The 23,633-nt window shown below is 35.0% G+C and overlaps 1 protein-coding gene and 1 non-coding gene across 2 annotated transcripts; one reads left to right on the top strand and one right to left on the bottom strand.

The window, feature by feature from the left end:
• The first annotated feature begins 10,467 nt into the window (after nt 1-10,467).
• On the top strand, nt 10,468-23,633 carry LOC140015257 (uncharacterized). Its single transcript, XM_072067184.1, has 4 exons — nt 10,468-10,812; nt 18,213-20,330; nt 20,514-21,150; nt 21,625-23,633. The coding sequence occupies exons 1-4, from the start codon at nt 10,468-10,470 to the stop codon at nt 23,631-23,633; spliced, it is 5,109 nt and encodes a 1,702-aa protein (XP_071923285.1).
• Nucleotides 18,783-18,889, bottom strand: LOC113728362 (small nucleolar RNA R71). Its single transcript, XR_003458085.2, has one exon. It is a non-coding gene; the product is annotated as a small nucleolar RNA R71 (small nucleolar RNA).

The following is a 23,633-nucleotide window of genomic DNA, read 5'->3' as shown; positions in this document are numbered from 1 at the left end:
TCTTGCTTTATTTTTTTTGCCTTTCTTTTGTGATTGTTGGGTAGGAATGTTAGAAGTTCCAGTCACATCTTCATGCTCCTGCTGCTGCCTTCCCACAGATTGCTGGTCATTTTCTGTTTCATCTATACTGCCTGCATCCTCAAACATCAAGTCATCTCTGCAGAAATTATCATCAGCACTGAACTGCTCATTATCTGAGCTGCTGGTCGTGTCATCAGCAGCATCATTGTCTCTACCCTTACTAGTACCTACCCCTCCCACTGTTTTAGTTGTTGTCTTTTGTTTGCCACTTTCAATTTCAGCCTGTGAGGTTGGAATCTTTTCATTAACAATGTCTTTCTGCACCTGTTTTTCTGTTGAATTTTCACCTACACTTGCACCACTTTTTTTTTGATTTTGAGTTTCAGCATTCAAAGGCTTTTTGGTTAATACCATATCAGTACAAGGCTCCTCTATAACTCTGCCCTCATCATCTATTTCTTCTATCAAAACACCAGATTTTGGTGGTGCTGCATATGTCTCTACAGGCTCATTGAATTGCATTTTCAATACCTCTTCAATGGTCTTATGGTCACAGTAAACTTCCATCACCTTATATTCCTGTACCCAACTACAGAACTGGTTAACATGTTGATCAGTTTGCAATTGCCTTAGTCCATCAGGTAGAACACTTGTCGGCTCAAGGTAATAGTACAACACAGCTTCCTCTTCCCCATACCCCAGTTTTTTTAACATTTCATTAATCTCAAGCACTGACATTCTATCACCATCACACAAATCTATATGATCAACTTCACCACCAATATAAATTCTGTAATCCGAACCATTAAACTTGCCCCCATAGTGCAATCTAATAGTAAAATATTCACTCCCATGTTCTGCACAATCATGTATCAAATTAAAAGCAAAATTCACTATATTCATAGAGTAGTAAAAAATAAGCAGCAAAATTGCTAAATAAACAATTGCCCATGCAACATCAACTATTTTTTGTCAAACTCTATACCAGAAATTTCATTAATTTACTATTTTTAGTAAACTAATAATGGACCACAGATATAGTAGGACCCCATGCAACCTACCAACAGGACAAAACTCTCAGACCCTGTTTCCACTCAATTAATTTAATTAAACTCCACTATATCTAAGCCCCTATCAACCAACATCTAATTCTTTAACAGCCCTTAAATTGTTCAATAATAACACAACAATTACACACACAAACCCCGACGATATAAGCTTACAAATCAAGAGGCACATTACCGTATACGAGATATGGGTCAAAATATGCATCCCTCCTTCTAATCATCCATTTCATTTCTCTGTCCATCTGTAGCTTTCAATGCAGAATTTCTCCCATGCAACCTTCAATAGCTGTAATTGAAAGATTATCTAGCCATTCTTCTTATACTTTAGATGAAATTAGAAGAAGAAGATGGGATTTCAACAAATGGGCAAAACTCGATTTTTGGAAAGGATTTCCGTTGCTTCGATTTTGCCTTGCTTAAGAATTGAAGAGTTGTATCTTTCAATCTCTTTTTACGCTACTTAGTTGCTGGTCCCGAGGGTGCAAACATGAACGGACAAAAATGCCCTTTACTTCCGGTTAAATTTGTGGTTAAAGTCATCAGAAGTCCTCAAAGTATGCATTTTTAATTGTTTAAGGATCAATCGGAAACAAATTTTGGATGGGGGGCCAAAAGATGACAACGGCAATAGTTTAAGGGCTCCCCAGGTTTCTCCTTGACTTGTAATAAGATTTTCTCCTTGTCAATCCTCGACTTGTAATAAGATTTTCTCCTTGTTCCTTCTCGCACATGACATGTGGATGATGATTAAAAATTATTGAAAGTCATACTAAAGCAGACAATAAACTTATAAGAGTTTTCAAATCCCAACTTAACCAGTACGAATGTTAGTTAAGTAAACATGAGTAGGTACATGTACTCCACAAAGAAGGATGTTCTTTAAAATTTGTCTTTTGTCTTTCAAGGAAACATAGACAAGACAAATTTCGCTCCAATTGAATTAGATCAAATCGTTTTTCCTCTTGAATTATCATAATCAACCACTTCTCAAGTTTCATAAAGTTAAAACTGTATACGGGCTGGATTGACCAATGAATTTGTAGGTACAAACTTGACATCCTTTGACATAGTAAATCAATATTTTTACACCTGTAAACTAAAAAAAAAAAAAAATTATAGGGGACTAAAAAACCAAATCAGGATATAGAATTACTACTATCTTATACACACAAATCACACAAATAAAGATATTTGTCTTGAAATCATTATCTGAGGAAAGCTGTTGATATCTTAGCTAAAAATATGTACACCGGTTCCGCTTTAAGGAATCACAACAAAACTGAATAGGCGGCCATAATACCAAAGTAGCCATGAAAAAAGACAAAGAACTATGAATGTGGTTTTAGCAAACAGAATCTATGTTGCTGAATAATCTTTCGAAATGATGCTAGCCCAGGCACTAAAATGGCAAAATTTATGTTGCTTGAATTGAATGACAGCGTCCTTAAATTCTTGAGAGTCAAGCTTCATGAAGAATTTTACCTCCGTATCTTTCACTTCTATATATATATATAGGCTCCGTTTGGATTAGCTGTTTTTGGGGTTGTTTTTCAAAAACAGCACTGTAGCATTTCGAATCTGAAAAACAAGTCCGTTTGGATTAGTTATTTTTGGGGTTGTTTTTCAAAAACTATATGAAAAACTTTTACTGTAGATTTTTTTGGATTATTTTTAGAGGTATTTTTGAAACATATTTTTGAATATTTTTAGAATATTATATTTTTATATTTTTATATAAATATACATTTATGCATTTATAATAAATTTATATTTACAAATGTATAAATGTATATTATTATAAATGTATAAATTATAAATTATAATTTTCATATAAATATACATTTATGCATTTATAATACATATATGTATATTTATAAATAAATATATTTACATATTCATATAAAAATATATAAATGTACTATATTCTATATAATACATAATATAAATATATTTATAAATGTATAAGTGTATATTATTATAAATGTATAAATTATAAATGAATATTATAAATATATTATAAATTATAAGTGTATATTATTATAAATGTATAAATTAATATATTATAAATATATATTAATACTATGTAGAAATGTATTTATATAATTAATATAAATGTATATATGTATTAATATTATGTATAAATGTAAAATTAATATTATGTATATTAATATAAATGTATAAATGTATTATATTATATATAATACATTATAAATGTATATTTAAATGTATTAGTGTATATTATTAAAAATGTATAAATTATAAATGAATATTATATAAATGTATAAATTAATATATTATAAATATGTTTTAATATTATGTTGAAATGTAATAATATAATTAATATAAATGTATACATGTATTAATATTATGTATATTAATATAAATGTATAAATGTATTATAAATATATTATATAATATATAATATATAATATAAATGTATATTATAAATATACATAAATATTTATATATTATGTATAAATGTACATTTATATAAATGTATAATATATTATATATTATATTATATATAATTTATATAACATATAATATTTATGTAAATATATTATAAATATATAAAAATATATTTTAAATAAAATAAAATATTTATGATATGTATGTATAAATATATAATATTAGAAATGTATAATATATATAATATACATTAATATTAATATAATTTATATATAATATACATTAATATTAATATAATTTATATATAATATACATAATTGAAATATACATATTAATATATATTATAAAACAAAATTGCATAAATATATTTATAAATTTATATATAAATAAATGTATTTATATAAATATATAATATTTATTTCAATTGACATAATATATATAATATTATACATAATTGAAATAAATATATTTATATTAATATAATATATATATATATATATAATATACATAATTGAATATACATATTAAAATACATAATTGAAATATACATATTAAAATATATAATTAAAATATATTAAAATATAATTGAAATATACATGTTAAAATACATAATTGAAATATACAAATTGAAATATACTTATTAAAATATACAAATTAAATATGCATAATTGAAATATATTTGGAGTTGTTTTTGATATATTGTTTGGATATGGTATTTTTGAAGTTGTTTTTGAAATACACATTTACTGTAGCATTTGGAATGTGAAAAACAGTTTTTCAAAAACAGGCTCAAAAACACCAATCCAAACGGACCCGATATATATATTTTTAAACTTTCTCCATTTGCCTAACTATGTAACAAAAGGGTTGGCTTTTCTTTGGCGCATGGGTAGGAAGCTTAGATGGGCAATATAGCAACCCCCAAGTTAGACATAATTGAATGATAAAAGAAAAATAATTAAAATTTTTATATAATATTTATACTTACCACAATAGTATTAGAGATGTTAAGGACTCGTACTTGAGTTGGTTGCAATGTTGGTCTTATGATCCGAAGGTCGTGAATTCGAGCTTTGTTGGGTCATAGTTGGTAGCCATGTTGGCCTCATGATCTGAAGATCACGAATTCGAATCTCGTTGAAGCACATATGAGCTTTATGTGTTTGCCGCTGGTCGATTTGTTAGACACGTGTGGTAATTCTTGATCAATACAGGCAGTGGATGGCAAGATAATCATTATCAAAGATTGGCATTGTAATAAGGGCAAATTCCACTTCATCCCCCGTGATTTAGCATTTTTTACATAACCCCTCTATGGTTTCAAAAGCTATATATAACCCCCTCATGATTTAGATTAAAGTATCAAAGTGACGGGAATGATCATTCGTAACGGAATCACCTAAAATGTCAAAAATACCCTTATGTAAAGTTGAAAATTATTTATTAACCAAGGGAGGTTATGTGTATATTTTGAAAATCATAAGTGGGTTATATAGTAAAGTATTAAACCATAAGGGGATTATATAATAAAGTATTAAACCATAAGCGGGTTAGTATATCATGTATTTATAAGGGTAATTTCGATATTTTTAGAAGTTTCGTTACGAATGACTATTTCCGTCACTTTGACACTTTAATCCAAATCATGAGGGGATTATATACAACTTTTGAAACTATACGGGGGTTATGTAAAAAAACGCTAAACCACAGGGGTAAAATGTAATTTGCCCTTGTAATAATTATGAATAAGTATTCAAAATTTTGAAAAAGAAAAGGAGGTTTCATTTTATTAAATCAACTTGAGTAGCATGCAAGACTTCCTGCTTTTTGCATTCAAATTGAACATTTATTTTCTCCCATTTTGTTTCGTCTCTCAACTAATTAAATATAGCATCCTTCACCACCAACCGTGCAGTTAGATGATATTATCCAATAATATATTAGAACAATCGTCCTCATTTTGGAAAATTAGAGAAAAAGAAAACCATCATAGCAATTATACCTATCGGCACCACCATTGCCATACCACCATCACTATGAGAAATCCGCATAGGTAAATAAAAAGGGAAGGAAAACGAGAATAAAGAGAAAGCAAAGAGGTTGGTGCAGAGAGAATGGAGAAGAACAAAGAAAGAAAGAAGATGAAAAGGAAGCAAGAAAGATAGGGTGTTGTTTAGAGGTTGCAACAATTCACAACTTTTTTTCTATTTTTTCCTTATAGTTTTTGTCTCAAAGTCATCAATGAGTTGATTTCCACAATTTGATCCGTAATGACCATTGCCTGCTTTTTGAATTTTTCTGATAATAATTGATTGATTATCATTGAAGTGTACCGAACATCAACTATGGGTATGAACACTTTTGATACCATTAAGGGGTGGGGATTAAATCGTCTAGCCAAACAGGTGGGTGGTTCGAGTCGCTTTTTCAATCGGCTGCAACATAGCAAACCACCCTGCTAAAGATCTAATAGTACACTTCATATTCATACATATAAAGGTCTATTAAGCCTAACTAAGCAAGCTTGAACATAAATAAAAGGTATGTTAAGCCTAACTGAGCAAACTTAGAGTACTAAAGTACCTTACTGGTGGTTGTTTTTTGCCATGAGGAAAATTATATTAAAATTGTTATCTTATCTAGGGTTGATAAAATCTCTTTTGGTACATGCGAATTGCCTCTTGAAGAAATACCAATGTGAAGTCTGAAATCAAAAAAAGTAACTTCTTCTTCCCTAAATCAGGAGTCTGTTCACTAAAAGTGCTACATGCTGCCAACCTTTTATTATATTTTGGGTAAATTGCACTGACCTCCCATACAGTTTTGATAAATGTCACAGACTTCTCTTTTTTATTTTAAAATTGCAGGGACCTCCCTGGTCAATTTTTTTTTTCGGCCAACAGCATTAATATGGTGGTTATTTACATTTTTCACCTTTAGCAAGAACCAATCATTTAGTTGGCTAACATAAAAAATCATATTGTCTTTTGAGCTTGATCAACCTTTGATTTTCGTCATGGCATGAAGCAACTTAGATAAAAGCTTGTTTCTTACTTGTAAAATAAAAAATAAAAAGTAAATGTCATTTCTTTGTGAGTTTCAGGACATGAAGTTTATCCTGTGGCTTTTGCATGATCTTCAAACTTATGAATTTTGTATCTGTACGTGACTGTTAAGTTTAGTTGTATATATATATGTGTAATACAAATATTGGAATGCAAAAATTTTTTTCCATATCATTTTGACTGGAAAGGCATTCTAGGTGGAACGACCTTTTCATTCGAGACATTCCGATGTATGTACCAAACGAGAGTACAGTGTAGTTGGTCAAAATCGGTTTAAGTCCTCTTAGTTGAGGCTTGGGCACATCTGTACGAGCTTTCAATCTCTATATTTATTTTCTTGTCTACCTTATGATTGTAATTCTTTTAGGTATATTTTATCTCACATATATATATATACGTTTGTGTGCCATGGATTCTGCAATCAACAAGGTTGCTGTAACAGTAGAAGTTGTACATTCTTCTTCATCCCCTTTAATGGCTTCCCTCCTTGCCACTGTCTTTATCAGGCACAGAAAGTATCATTCCGAACAGAAATAGGACGTAAATGTTGGGGTCCTGATCCCGATCGTCGGCAGAAGAAAGTGTCCCACGTAACATGGCATGGCTGAAATATAATTAAAATATAATTGTTTCATGAAACACTTTATTTATTTATTTTTTTTGGTTTTTCGAAGAAAGAAACGAAAAAAAATAAATAAATAAAGAGTCTTGAGAAACTAGGAAGATAGGATAGCTGACGGCCACCTAACATGGAGGAGCTCTAATTAAAGTGATTAACTCAGTCCCAACTACAGCCATGCGTTCATTAATATGATTATCATCTAAAGTAGGTCTATTAGTACAAATAGAGAAAGCTATTCAGGTCTCCAAGAGAGCAAGAGATATCAGGGAGAGATGGAGAAATCAGCATCAAAGAGCCTGTGCATCTTCCCAGTGGTGGCATGGCTGCTGCTTACCACGACAGTTCTCCTCAGCGCAACTAGTATTCAAAGTGTTAATGGCAGCGTTGGCTGGGATTGGGGCGATTCCACGGTCGGCAGTACTGTTGTAGCCGACGACCAAGAATTCCTCATGGACTCTCAGTTTGGCAATGTTCTTGCTTCTGGAAGAAGTCCTAGTAAACTCGCATTACAGCCAGGGGCAATTTGTGATAGAATAACGTACTGGAAATGCATTCCTGGTGGGCGTCAAGGCAGGAAATGCAGCTTCAGCAATTTTTGTCTGAGGCCCAGTCCCTCATGATCACCATCAAGTATCAATCAACATGAACTCACAATTGTCCATGCGCTGATATTTTATCGCCCTTTTGATTTGTTGTGCAACTTCTCGTCTGCGTCCCAATCCTATTGTAACTTTTCATAAGTGGATTTTAACAAATAAAGCTAAAAATATGCATTGCAATTTGCAAATCGACTAACTATCTTTTTTGGGTTCTAAAAATGGTGGTATGTTTAATTTTTGGGAGACTAAATATTAATGCCGCCTCAGTACGCATAAATATAAGAATCATCCTTAGATCACAGACACTGTGATCTACAAACTTACAGTCACCTATTATAACAAGTGTTTGTAATACCACAAAACACTCCTTCAACATTGCTAATCTATACGTAGCCCCAATTTTGCTCAATCTTTTTCTCATGCTTCGGTGTGCCCTTTCTCCATCTATTCCTCATTTCCCCACCTTTCCTTGGCTTCCATTGCCTTTACCTTATCCGCTTTCCTCCATTAGCCCTTCTTTACTGCGCCTCTTTAATTTACTTCATTCTAGGTGCCTTGAACACAAAAAGTTTATTATTTAATTTTGGTACGAAATAAGAATCAGGGCATCCATACAACCACCAAAAACTCGAGAATTAGGCTGCACAAAACCTAAGGATAATTTGGAAGACAAGAAGGTAGGAGGGGAAAAGAAGGTTTAACTAAAGGTGATAGAGAATGTTGGGCTTGAGGGGGAGACAACCTGGTGTTGCCCTTTACTTCTTCTACCTTTCTCGTTCAAGTCCTGATTCTCAATTGAGTTGTAGTATAACAAATTCAAGTTTATCTTGATTTGTGAGATTTTGAACTTTTCTTTTACTAATTGTGTGATTTGTGAAAGCAAAAAATGCCACAAAAGTCATGACAGAAGGCAGGAGCTTTTGTTCATACAAGGCGGAGGAGATGATTTGATTGAGGTTCCTTATGAATACAGGAGATTGACGAGGCAAGGAGGCTGAGGGGCTATTGGCAAAATTTGGAACTATGGGAGGGGAGTATATAAATTGATATGCTTTGCTTATATAACTGGACAAGCTAGTACACACTTTATTTTAAAGTGATCGCACGGCTGTAAGGCTTCTGTAACTCAAAATCAAGTTACGGACCGTGATGGTGCTATTTTCCTAAATATAAATCTATCAGTCATACTTAGATCACACACACACTGAGTGTGTTTGGATTGAGATGATTTGAGATAAAATAATTTACTTTACAAATTTCGATCATATTTTTATTTTTTTAATTATTTTTTTATGTCACATACATCATTTCACGAAAAGTGTTATAGTATTTATCTTAAATATATCATCCAAATAAATTGTGTTAATATAAATCTTGAGGGCAGTTGCCCCTTTTTGTAATTAACCTTTGTATTTTCAAGTGTTAATATAAATCTTGTTACCGATTGTTGGAAAAAATAAATAAATCATCCAAATAGATTCCTACCCAAATAAACATTGTAATATTCACATTCACGATCATCCATTGCCACATGTTTTTGCAACATTACAAAGAGTCCCTTTAGCACTGCTAATTTATACGTGACCCCAAAAAAATTACTGCTCAACTCTTCACCATCCTCCAGTGTCAGCTTTCTCCTCACCTCTCCCTCCCATCGTATTGACCTCTCCTCTTACCAATAATTCCCTACTAAATTCTGGATGGACTGAGCATAAAAATGAATTACTTCAAAATTCCAGATTTCTTACACCAGCTGGTCCCCATTGCTGCTTTAATCCTTGACTTGTAATTTATATTCCTATTTATAACATAGTAATTTATACATAGATTTGCAGAGCATTATCAAAAATAAACACAAAATAACACGCGTTCTTTGAATTTGGCAATCAAGATTATCAACTATATATTACACAAAATATAAAGCAAACTACATTAACCAATTTATCAAATTTTCACATATTGATATCATTTTTATTACACAAAGAGAAATATTTCAACTCGATGCCTCAAATGGTGCTCTAAATTCTCATAATTTTCTAATTAAAATAGTTTTGTACTCATTATGATTTGTCCATATTTAACAATGCGTCTGTCTTTCATTGATTCGGTCTTGGCTGTGGTTAATCTGTATTTGGTGTAATTGGCATGCCCAAGCATTAAATTCTCCCATGAATCAAGAAGCATTAGTGTGGCTTTTTTTGTGCTATGGATTCTGCAATCAGCTAGGTTGTTGTAGCAGTAGAAGTTATACATTCTTCTTCATCCCCCTTTAATGCCTTCCCTCCTTACCACTATCGTTATCAGTCACGGAGAGTATCATTCCGAACAGAAATAAGAAGTAAATGTTGGGGTCCTGATCACGATCGTTGGCAGAGGAAAGTGTCCATGTAACATGGCATGGCTGAAATATAATCAAAATATAATTGTTTCATGTAACACTTTTTTGTTTTTTGTTTTTAAAAGAAAGAAACGAAAAAAAAGGTAAAGAATCTTGAGAAACTAGGAAGATAACAAAGCTGACGGCCACCTAACATGGAGGAGCTTTAATTAAATTAATTAACTCAGTCCCAACTACAGCCATACGTTCATTAATACGATTATCATGTAAAGTGGGTTCGAGGTCTATTAGTACAAACAGAGAAGGATATTCAGGTCTCCAAGAGAGCAAGAGATAGCAGGGAGAGATGGAGAAATCAGCATCAAAGAGCCTGTGCATCTTCCCAGTGGTGGCATGGCTGCTGCTTACCACGACAGTTCTCCTCAGCGCAACTAGTATTCAAAGTGTCAATGCCAGCGTTAGCTGGGACTGGGACAATTCCACGATCGGCAGTACTGTAGCCTACGACCAAGAATTCCTCGTGGATTCTCAGTTTGGCAATGTTCTTGCTGTTCCCCCAGGCGGCAGACCTATTGTTTACCGCACAAATCAGCCAAAGCCAATTTGCCGTAGAACAAGGTACGGGAATTGCATTGTGAAATTGGATAGTCGAAACCGGCCTTGCGACTTGAAAAATAGGTGCAGCAGGAATGTTCATTGACCGATGATCACCATCAAGTATCGATCAAAATAAACTCTCTACTGTCCATGTGCAGATGTGCTGCTATTTTATCGCCCTTTCGGTTTGTTCTACAACTCTCTACTGTAACTTTTCATAAGTGGTATTTAACGGTTTCTGGAAATAAAGCTCAAAATATGGATTACAAATCGACTTCCTCTAAAGAAACTTAAAGCTAGCTCTATTTGTGTGCGGTTCCCAGGCAGGGAAGACTGCTTGAGAACCGGCTTCTTGTGAATGTTATACCCAAAAAAGAAAACAAAAGAACAAGCAATTCCATTGTCTTTTTCTTCTTCTTTTTCTTTTTTTGGGTTCTAAAAAAGGTGGTATGTTCTTCAAATTCACGGTCACCCATTGTCACGGGATTTTGCAATATTACAAAGAGTCCCTTTAGCACTGCTAATTTTTACGTGATCGCAAAATCAGAATTACTGCTCAACTCTTCGCCATCCCTTCATTGTATTTACCTATTTTCTTACCAATAATTCCCGACTAAATTCTGGGTGGATTGAACATAAAAATGAATCGCTACGAAATTTGGATTTAGCTTAAGAGTTACGTTTGCCACCACCAAAAACCGAAAACAAATCGAGGTCAATATCCAGATTCCTTACACCAGCTGGTCCCCGTTGCTGCCTTAATGCTTGACTTGTCTACGGCTTTAAACTCTAATATTCACAGGAAATGGAACAATCAAGGGTCAAATTTTCCCTTGATTTTTATTCCAACAAAACTTTTCTCCAAGATAAAGACCAAATAGGCAAAACTTTTTTGACAGATAAAGATCAAATTTGCATGGAAGTTGGGGCAATAAAGGTCAAATAGGCAAAACTGATGAACCAAACTTGGATCTGAGAAAGCCAATATTGCTCAAGAATCAAAGAAGATGGGAAAGCATGGCCATCAATCAAAGAAGCAAGATAACAATTTCACATTTTTGCAACATTTAATTAATAGTTAACTTTCATCAATAAAGTGCCTTATGTCGAGTTTTGGTTTTTTTGTTAGTCTTGCTATTTCTAATTGATCATTCGAATCAATTCTAGATGTATAGGATCTTTTTTTTTTTGGCTACCTGTAGAGGTTCTTATTTTAATTAGTGGAAGTTTCAAGCGAATGCTTACCAAAATGGTTCGACAAGTCAGTTACATTTTGTACATTTGATTGCCATTCAAAATTATTTCCTTTCAAGTTTCTTTATCACATTAATTCATTTTCTTGTCTTCTTCCTTTCATTTTCACTTAGTGTAGTCGTTGGTCGAAAAGCAATTTCAGTCCTCTTAGGTAAGGCTTGGGCACATCTTCAAGAACTTTTGATCACTATATTTATTTTCTTGTCTACCTTATGATTGTAATTCTTTTAGGCAATTTTAGCACAAATAAATTTGGCGACTACAGCGGGAGGCTTACAGGATATACTTCATGGAATTGAAAAACAAAAAAATAAAAGAGACATTGTAGAACATCGAGAAAGATTTCTATGAAAGTTAGTGAAAAAGATGAAAGATCAAATTAAACTGAAGTTAGAAAAGAAGTGAGAACAAACGAATCAGATCAGTAAAGAGATTCGATTTGGTGTAATGGCATGGCCAAGTATTAAATTCTCCCATGCATCAAGAAACATTCAACTATGTGATGAACTGATTTTGGCATCGATCCTTCCCCTTTCAAAAACTAATGAGAAGCGGAATGAACTGATTCAATCAGACACCTTTTTAGTTTTTACAGAGCCAAGTTTTTCATTGACCAGCAACATTTGCAAAAATGTTAAGTTGGAAGGATTGCGAGATGCAAATTGGTTAAATCCATACTATGGAATCACAAACGGAAACCAAACAATGAAATTGGGTTCAAAAGGATAATTTATGAAAAGGATGAATATGAAAAAGATCGACAAGGAAATTCGAGGATATTTGAGGCCGTATTCCACCGTCTTATAAGGCAACACCATTGGGATGAGGTTTTTGTAATCTCAAGATTACAAAGGTTTTGCTAACCATGAGCAATCAACTATTGAGCACATCCAAAGTGGGGAAGTTCCAACTGTTAATTCATTGAAGCTGCTAGTGTTTCCTTGCTCGTTTACCCGCGCCTTCAATCTTTGAGTGTTATAATATGTTGCCGTCAAAATTGCTCCACATATAATCTATACATATTGGTGCATTGCGGGAGGGATTTTTGGACTAGAACTCTCATCAACGCTCTTTCTAGAATTTTGAATTATTTTATTCATAATAAGTGCTTTTAAACACTTTGAATGGATAACAACATAAATAAATCACTTCAAATTGGAAAGTTTTCAAATTTAAAATAGAAAAAGAATAATCCTACCCATCATATGGTAATCCTACTTAAATGTGATCATATTACCTAATATAAACTTTTAACCAAGAAAAATTACTGGATTAAGTTTTCATACACTATATTTATTTCATAAAAGGAAAAGAAAAACTTATCAAATACATCTAAATTCTTATCTTTTCTGAAGCAAATAATATTCAATTTGATGCATTAACAAATTTACTATTTTGCTCCTCACTTTTTCTATCATAGTTTTTACTTCTAAACTCCACATTACTAGAACAGGAATTTTTTGGTTATATGATTAATATTTATGCCAATTGAATTAAGCTTTGAAGATGACATAGGGATTAGGTTAATTAAAAAAAAAGGCATGAAATACGTATAGATCAACATATTTCTTTAATTTATTAATTAATAGCCATAACTTATGTTCATTTTGACTAAATCTAGTCATCAAAAAGGGAGGGAAAATTAGGTTGAAGGTGAAAGGAGGGGTGATGGGGTTGTTAGCTAAAGAGAAACAGGAGGTTGTTGAGGGCAAAGGAAAATGAGAAGGGGTGGCAATAGGGTGGGAAGGGACAAGAGCAGGAAAGAGAGGGAAGGAGGTGGTAGAAGAGTTGGAGTGGCAGGAGGGAGCCAGGAGTGGCACAAAGGTAGAAGTGAGGGGAGTATAATTTATCACTTAATTTTGATAGTGACTCATTAGTTAAATCATCTAGAATTAGAAGCCATTATGTTTCTCACTCCTATATGGCATGTCTAATTGAAGAGAATTAACGGATTATGGATTATTTGGGTTTCATCCATATTGAATATTATATTATATATTTAAAAATTATCCCTAATTTTAAAATAAATTTAAAAAATAACTAATCTTATCTTAATAATTTCTAAAATAACTTTAAAAAAAACTAATCTTATCTTAATGATATCTAACTTCTATCAAATTATTACATGGAACTATAGTAAAACCTTTTTAAAATTACAATTATCAAAATCTTACATATTTCATAAATTACTTCCTTTCATCACCATATCATTGATTAGTATTCAAATTGTTCATCATCTCTTCCCTTAATTTTGAATTAACTTAATGCAAAAAAAGAGAATTAACTGTTACAAAGATAAAATTACCAATATTGTCGGAAACTAAATATTTATTAATGGAAAAAAGTGGATTGCTAGATCTTTTCTATTTAATTAAATGTGAATATATAGTTCTAGGTTTATGGTCATTATAAAAATTTAAATTATCTAAAATAATATTTATAAAAAAAAGAATATCTATCAAGTTTTGGATATGGGATACATTATTTGATATATACTATCATATTATAGTAAAAGTATGTAAACAAATTTTTAAAAATTAGTAAATAATTGAACATTTAGAATACATTAATTTTTTAAAGTTAATATGAATGAATGTGTAGGATTGTTGTTAATTTTTGTATTTAAATTTTCTTATTTGTATAAATTCATAATAAATAAAAATAGACCGTGCTAAGGCATGGGCAAAATTCTAGTTATTAATAATCTAAACATGCTCAAAGTTTTAACTTCAAGTTATCGATTACACAGAATATAATAAGTGTCCAATTTTATGATGTAGTAGATAAAACATATTAAATGTGCTTCTAAGTTCTAATAGTTAGTTCTTTCATTCGTTAATTGTCAATATTTTGTCTAACTTCCTTTGTAACTATTTAATAATAATTATGATATTTTTATCTAATATTTCTAGAAACTCTATTTGATGAAGTACAAAAATTATATCCTACCGTCTACAATTATTATTTGTCTGTGATAATTTTTGGGGTATTACAATTAACTAAATGAACTAAAGGGCTTGAGCGAACTCTAAGAGTGTCAAAGAATAGGCATGAATGTGTGGAGAAATCTATGAAGAATCAGGATCTTAAATGTCAAAATATCAAGGTTAGAATGGCTCAATGTGGTAGTGACACAACTCGCTTGACAAAAAATGAAGGTGTAGAGTTTTGCTAGAATGGAGAATTCATAGCTCATACTCATGAAGAATGAAGGAGACAATTGAAAAGAACAAGAGGGTAAATATGAAAAGAAAATAACTAATCAAATTCCAAAAGATAATTGCTCTTTGATTGAAGGTGATGGTCCTGTGTAGAGCTGTTAAATGGAACGAACAGCTCGAAAACTCGATTGAGCTTGACTCGATAAGGCTCGCGCTCGGCTCATTAATTGTGGTAAATGAGTCAAGCTGGAGCTCGAGATATGCTCGTTTAATTAACAAGTCGAGTAAGTTCGACTCGTTTGTTATTCGAGTAGCTCGATTAGGTTCGATAAGGAAGGGTATATATGTCATTTTACAATTCAAAAGTATAAAAATTGAAAATTATAGACTTTTATTGGGGTCAATTTGCACGAGCTTGACCTTGAACTCGTGTAAGCTCGGCTCGTTTGTGATAAACGAGTCGAGCTCGAACCATATGTTCCATTTGGCGAATCGAGTTCGAACACATTTCAAAACTCGTCTGCCTAGTAGAGCAAACTCGACAGCCAAATACTCGGCTTGACTTGGCTCGATTAACAGCACTAGTTCTGAGGAATGGGTCGGAAAAACTAACAAATATCTTCAGATACATGGGCTAAAAGATGAAAAAAATCATCAATTGCACAAATGTATTTACAAGGAGGAGAAGAAATATGGTTTCACAGGTATTGCTATAGTAGAACAATAGTTACTTGGGGAAAATTTTTCACAAAAAATTTGCCATAGATTTGCTGAGGGTCACCAGAAGAAATGTTGGAGGAATTTGCCAAAATTACTAGTACTAATTTTTCTAGAATGTTAATTGGAGTTCTAAAATTTGTGATTTATGTTTATATTTAACAAAATAAGAGGATATTTCAATGATTTTAGTTTTAGATTTTTTTAATCAATCTAAACCATTTATCTTATTTTTGATAACTTTCATTGGAAATTAAGTGTACAATGCTAGGAACATTTACAGTATAGTAAATAATATTACAAACTATGTAGTTGGCATGTAGAAAATTTTATAGAATATACTTATTTCCACATATTCCAAAAACAAAAAATTTCAAATAAATAGTGGTAAGAAAGAAATCGGTTATAAACTATGGAAATGGATTATTTGGGTATTGGCCTTGTGAGTTTGGCATTGAGATTATTATGAGCAGTGGTTGCCATGACAGAGAAGATGGATGTTTTTTTTGGGGAGGGGGGTGCGGTGATCTGAAAGGTTTCGTAGAAATAGAATGTCTCCAGCAGTGCTGATCCAAATGAGCTGCTGGCGCTGCATCTATCATTTCAAAGAGAAAGTGAAGCCAGTTGCATATGGAATATTAAAACAGTTTGCAAAATCTAAAAATCTGAAAAAAAATCAAGCACACCATTTCAAATTCCAGATCTAAATCAACTACCTATCTAAAGGCTAGTTATATTACATGAAGGCAAAATGAAGCTGCAAATAGCAAAATGAATCGGAATCTATCATATAGCAGTATCATGCATGGGTATTGGTTTCATAGAGGGAATCCATATGGACAAAAGTCTGCTCTAAATTATCCCAATCTACAAGAGCCCAATCTACAACGGAGAACTGGAACTTTTTCCTTGGCATTATCACTCGCATCCGCGGTTTCTTAGACCAAAAACAACGTTCCTTGATGGGGTTGGGGTGATTTTTCTTGAACCCTTTCTTGACGGTTTGAAGAACTTTCTTGTCATCTTGGTTTTGACAACGTTTCATGGCTTCGTTGAAGAAGACAATTCAATTTGGCTGGCCAACATCTCAATTAGGTGGGGACCGCGAAGACTTGACCATTGTGTAAAGACCATTTCCTTTCTTGATTCACGGTGCCTTTGTGGAAAGTAGCCTTTGCTTTTGTTTTCGGTGGAGTTGATTAGGTAGGGAAAGGAATGTTTTCTTTGGTCAGCGTAGAGTGAAGTTTGGAATTGGTGTGTTTTATGGGGGAAGCCGCACATTTGGCCAGAGTCAGTTTTTCTTCTTCTCTTCCGTCTAGGCAGAGAAGTTTTAGTTTTGGGGTGAAGATTTCTTGCGTGTCTTGTTTTCTTCCGTCTCTTCCATGAAACTATTTTTATTGTATTAGACTACAGAGAATACAATTCTTATTTTCAATTATTAGTAAGAGATAAATGTCTTTGAGTTCAATTAAATTGCGTGGGAATTTTCTTATGAGGCGTGGCTAATTTTCTCATCTAGTCAAGGATCAACGCGAAGACGCAGTCCCAAATATCTGTGAGATCTAATTAATTTTACGTGTTCCTTAATTTGTTAATATTTGCATGTTTTCTATTTTAATTTCCATGGGATTATTTTGTTAGTTGGATATCAAGGGCCCGATGTGCAATTTGACTTATTAATCTCCTGTCAAATTAATCAATTAAATCCGTAATTGTTTAGTCGGTTAATATTAGTGACAACTAGTATTTTCACATACTAGGAGAACATGCAATCTGATTTAAATAACCCTCGTAGCGTGTTATTAATTTGGGTTAGGCTTTTCTAGTTTTTAATGTAATTAGGAAATTAATTCCTACGGTCGTACCTAGGAGTATTTCCTGGTTAGAGGTAATCAACGGTCGTACCTTGGTTATCAATAAATTAAGGAAAAGCTGGTCGTTAGAGTTTTTCGGCGACTATAACTAGCCTATTAATAAAATTAAGTGAACCTTCTTTGCATCAATGATAAGATGAATGGACTGTGTCTGCGTAGTTGTATCCTTGGCTAGAATTTACTTATTATTTATTTGATTGCTATTTAAATTTGTATTAATTAATTAATTATTTTTAGTTAAATTGTTTAATTTTTAGTTTATTTCTGATAAAAATCCCCCGTGTCCCGAACTTGAAAAGAATCGAATTTTTCCCAGTCCCTGTGGATTCGACCCTACTCACTACTATACACAGAAAATTCATTTTTCTCGAGTAGGTATTTATTATTGCACAGGCTCGACACCTGTCAATTTTTGGCGCCGTTGCCGGGGACTGGCGTTAATCATTTGTTTCTTTTTAAGTTCATTTTTTTTTCTGGTATTTTTCTAGTTTATGCCTCGCTCTTCTCGTACAGGCGAATTAATTTTCGACCCTGAAGTAGAGAAGACCGCGCGTAGAACGAGAAAAGAAACCAGGCGGCTCAGGGAGGAGCAATACGATATTGCACCTCAGGAACTTGATCCAGAGGTTGAGCCGACAAATTTGTCTGGTGACAATTCAAGTGATTCAGACCAAGAGGAAGTCACTATGGCAAATGCACGAACACTAAGGGAGTTGGCTGCTCCTGATTTAAATCAGCAGCCCTTGTGCATTACTTTTCCACATTTAAATGATGACACTCCCTTTGAACTAAAATCTGGTCTAATTCATCTCTTGCCATCTTTCCATGGTCTACCAGGTGAGGAGCCCTACAAGCACTTGCAAGAGTTCGACGTCGTTTGCAACAGTATGAAGCCTCCGGGAATTACAGAAGAGCAAATAAAGATGAGGGCTTTCCCCTTCTCTTTGAAGGACTCTGCAAAAGACTGGCTCTACTACCTACCGCCTGGTAGTATCACCACGTGGGATCAATTGAAGAAAAAATTTCTGGACAAATACTTTCCGGCGTCTCGAGCTGCGAGCCTGAGGAAAGAGATATGTGGTATCAAACAACACCCAGGCGAGTCACTCTATGAGTACTGGGAGAGGTTTAAGAAATTGTGCACCAAATGCCCTCAGCATCAGATAAGTGAGCAACTGCTCATTCAATATTTCTATGAGGGGTTGCTTTTCAGGGACAGAAGCATAATCGATGCTGCAAGTGGAGGGGCGTTAGTGAACAAAACCCCTCGAGGAGCATGGGAGTTGATTGAAGGGATGGCTGAGAACTCACAGCAGTTTGGTTCAAGAGAGGACATCCCGACGCGTAGGGTGAATGAGGTGGAAACGTCCTCTATCCAACAGCAGATCTCCGAATTAACATCTTTCGTAAGACAATTAGCTGTGGGGAGTGCTTCACATGTCAAAGCGTGCGGGGTATGCACTGCCGTGGGTCATCCTACGGAAATGTGTCCAATGGTTCAAGAAGAAACTGCTGAACAGGTGAACATGGCGGGCCACGCGCCCGCGCCAAGAAAGCCGTACGACCCATACTCAAGTACCTACAATCCTGGTTGGAGGGATCACCCCAACCTTAGTTATGGAGGAAATAGGCAGTCTAACTTTGTGCCAAATAGACAGCAAGGACACCAACAGCAGTACCATCATCGCCCACCACCACTTTCAAACTCAAGTCCGTCCATGGAAGAGATGATGAAGCAATTACTTGCTAATCAACAAAAGACGGATTCAGACCTGCAAAGCATGAGAAATCAACTGGGACAGGTGCAATCATTGCAAAATCAAATGAATCAAATGGCTATAACAATCAACCGTTTGGAGTCCCAAGTTCAAGGAAAATTGCCATCTCAACCTGAGGCAAATCCAAAGAATGTAAGTGCAATGACTTTAAGGAGTGGCAAGGAAGTTCAAGGACCCGAACCGGTGATTCCTAAAGACAAGGACGAGGAACGGATTGAGAAAGAATTGGAAGAGGAGGGCACAGACAACAAAAATGCAAAGGTACCCTCGAACCCAATTCCTACAGCTAAAACTAATCCACCTCCCTTTCCTAGCAGGTTAGAGAAACCAAAGAAGCAAGACAAGGAAAAAGAGGTCCTGGAGATTTTTCGCAAGGTGGAGATCAACATACCCCTACTGGATGCGATTAAACAAGTACCCAGGTACGCAAAATTTTTGAGGGACCTGTGTGCCAACCGCAAGCGGTTGAAGGGGGATGAACGAGTTATAGTTGGGGAGAATGTTTCAGCAATTCTACAAAGAAAGCTTCCACCGAAATGCGGAGATCCAGGTATGTTTACTATTCCTTGTAGGATAGGTAATACTTTGATTGGGAAGGCCATGTTAGACCTGGGAGCCTCAATTAATGTCATGCCAAAGTCCATTTATGCCTCCTTAAACTTAGGCCCTTTGAAAGAGACTGGGATAATAATTCAATTAGCTGATAGGACCAATGCATACCCTGACGGGTTGATTGAAGATGTTTTGGTAAAAATTAATGAATTGGTTTTTCCAGCTGATTTTTATGTGCTCGACATGGAGGATGAACACTCCCGTGATCCGTCACCTGTGTTGTTAGGTAGACCCTTTTTGAGTACAGCCCGAACCAAAATTGATGTTAATAAGGGTACTTTGTCTATGGAATTTGATGGTGAGATTGTTCACTTTAACATCTTTGAGACCATGAAATATCCATCCGATTCAAATATTGGCTCTGTTTTCTCGATAAATGTTATTGACCCTGCTATACAGGAGGTTTTTGAAATTGAAGGCAGGGATGAACTAGAGGTCGTCCTGACCAGGCACTTTGAGTCCGAAACAACTTCTAGGGTAGAGTTGAGTGAAGAGCTTAAATGCGTGATTGGATCGTTGCAAACGTTACCAACCACGAAGACAAGGTATGATCTTGCACCGATTTTCATACCCGAACCTCACCAAAGGTTACTTCCATCTGTGGTGCAGGCACCTGTCTTGGAACTAAAACCACTGCCGAAACACCTAAAGTATGTATACTTAGGTGAAGGGGAGACACTTCCAGTGATCATCTCCGCGGGTTTATCAAAGGTGCAAGAAGAGAAACTACTTCGAGTTCTTAGGGAACATAAGCAGGCGATAGGATGGACCATCGCCGACATCAAGGGAATTAGCCCTGCGGTGTGTATGCACCGAATTCGACTCGAGGAGAATGCTAAACCCGTACGGCAAGCTCAACGGAGATTAAATCCTCTCATGATGGAAGTCGTAAAGAAAGAGATTTTAAAACTGCTGGACGTTGGAATTATATTTGCAATATCAGATAGCCCGTGGGTAAGTCCAGTACAGGTGGTCCCGAAGAAGGCAGGGGTGACAGTGGAATCAAACCAAGAGGGTGAGCTCGTACCAATTCGAAAGCCCACCGGATGGCGACAGTGTATCGATTACCGAAAGCTAAATGCCGTCACGAAAAAGGACCATTTTCCCCTCCCTTTCATTGACCAGATGGTGGAGCGATTAGCAGGTCGAGCTTACTATTGTTTTTTGGATGGATTTTCAGGTTATTTTCAAATTGCCATCGCACCCGAGGACCAAGAGAAGACTACTTTCACCTGCCCATTTGGAACATTTGCATACCGAAGGATGCCATTTGGATTATGTAATGCACCTGCTACCTTCCAAAGATGCATGGTAAGTATTTTTTCAGAATATGTTGAGAAAATTATTGAGGTTTTCATGGACGATTTCAGTGTATATGGTGAAAGTTTTGAAAACTGTCTAGATAACCTGAAATTGATCTTAGTAAGGTGTATAGAAACTAATCTCGTGCTTAATTGGGAAAAATGTCATTTTATGGTTGAACACGGGATAGTTTTGGGTCATGTTGTATCATCTACAGGTATTGAGGTTGATAAGGCAAAAATAGATGTTATATCTACTTTACCTTACCCCGCGAGTGTGCGGGAAGTTCGTTCTTTCTTGGGTCACGCAGGTTTCTATAGAAGGTTCATCAAGGATTTCTCGAAAATTGGAGCACCCTTGTTCCAACTTTTGCAAAAAGATGTATCCTTCGAATTTGATGAAGCATGTAAGGGGGCATTCAATAAGTTAAAGGAGTTATTGATCACCTCACCTATTATCCAACCCCCTGACTGGAACCTCCCATTCGAGATCATGTGTGACGCCAGCGACTATGCAGTGGGTGCGGTATTGGGTCAAAGAGTAGGAAAGGCAGCTCATGCTATCTACTACGCATCTCGAGCCTTGAACGGAGCTCAATTGAACTATTCAACCACCGAAAAAGAGCTTTTAGCAGTTGTTTTTGCCTTAGAAAAATTTCGGTCTTATTTACTTGGTGCTAAAGTTATTATTTTTTCTGATCATGCAGCTTTGCGGTATTTGTTGACAAAAAAAGAGGCAAAACCGCGATTGATACGGTGGATATTATTGCTACAGGAGTTCAACCTGGAGATCCGAGATAAGAAAGGGGCGGAGAATCTGGTAGCAGATCACTTGAGTCGAGTACAAGTCGTCGAAGATGACATCCCATTGAGAGAAGCATTCCCCGAGGAGCATTTATTTTCTATTAACTCATCTTTGCCTTGGTATGCAGATATTGTTAATTTTCTAGTCACTGACAAATTTCCTACAGGATGGCCTAAGGCAAAGAGAGACAAGTTGAGGAGCGATGCAAAGTTCTACATTTGGGATGATCCTTACCTCTGGAAGCGGGGTGCTGATCAAATCATCCGTAGATGTGTAAGTGAAGTTGAATTTCAATCTATTCTAGCCTATTGTCACTCTTTTGCATGTGGAGGTCACTTTGGACCAAAGAGAACGGCTCGTAAGGTGCTAGAGAGTGGATTCTATTGGCCAACTCTATTCAAGGATGCCTACTCATTTTGTAAGTCATGTGATAAGTGTCAAAGAGTGGGTAATATCTCTCGTAGGGATCAAATGACTCAAACCCCAATGATTTTTGTTGAAATTTTTGACGTTTGGGGCATTGATTTTATGGGTCCTTTTCCTTCGTCCTTTGGTTTTTTGTATATATTGCTTGCTGTAGATTATGTTTCGAAGTGGGTAGAAGCAAAGGCTACCCGCACTAATGATTCCAAAGTGGTTGCAGAATTCGTTAAGTCTAATATTTTTGTTCGCTTTGGGATGCCGCGAGCAATTGTAAGTGATCGGGGTACTCATTTCTGCAACAAAACGATCGCTGCAATTTTTAGGAGATATGGTGTCTTGCACAAAGTCTCTACATCCTACCATCCTCAAACAAATGGTCAGGCGGAAGCATCAAACCGAGAGATCAAATCAATTCTAGAAAAGATGGTCCGACCCGATAGGAAGGATTGGAGTGTGAGACTAGATGATGCACTATGGGCATATAGGACGGCATACAAGACACCCATTGGCATGTCCCCTTACCGATTGGTATTTGGAAAGCCATGTCATCTCCCGGTCGAGTTTGAGCATAGAGCATTTTGGGCGGTCAAACAATGCAACATGGATATCGAGGAAGGCGGAATTCAAAGAAAGTTACAATTACTAGAGTTGGAAGAAATTCGAAATGAAGCATACGAGAATGCAGTGATCTATAAGGAGAAGAATCGGATCTTTCATGACCAACAGATCTCTAGGAAGACATTCGTCTGCGGGCAAAAAGTTTTACTATACCACTCCAAATTGAAACTATTTCCAGGTAAATTACGTTCTCGTTGGATTGGCCCTTTTGTTGTGACTAATGTCTTTCATTATGGTGCAGTAGAGATCCAAAGTTTGAAAACGGAGAAGAAATTTGTGGTGAATGGTCATCGTCTCAAGCCGTATTATGAAAGATTTTCAATTGAACGGGTGGAGATGATGCAACTGGAAGACCCGATTTGCTTAGTTTAA

The sequence above is a fragment of the Coffea arabica genome, chromosome 10e, assembly GCF_036785885.1.
Source record: "Coffea arabica cultivar ET-39 chromosome 10e, Coffea Arabica ET-39 HiFi, whole genome shotgun sequence".
Lineage (NCBI taxonomy): Eukaryota > Viridiplantae > Streptophyta > Magnoliopsida > Gentianales > Rubiaceae > Coffea > Coffea arabica.
Note: the sequence above shows the minus strand (reverse complement) of the source record. Positions and strands in the feature narration are given on the sequence as shown.

Bases quoted from the DNA above. Each gene is read 5' to 3' on its own strand.
- LOC140015257 (XM_072067184.1), top strand. From the start codon at position 10,468: ATGGAGAAATCAGCATCAAAGAGCCTGTGCATCTTCCCAGTGGTGGCA. The intron at 20,331-20,513 runs GTGTTGTTAGGT...CCTGCTATACAG, and splicing joins ACTCCCGTGATCCGTCACCT to GAGGTTTTTGAAATTGAAGG. The intron at 21,151-21,624 runs AGCCCACCGGAT...GTCATGTTGTAT, and splicing joins TGAGCTCGTACCAATTCGAA to CATCTACAGGTATTGAGGTT.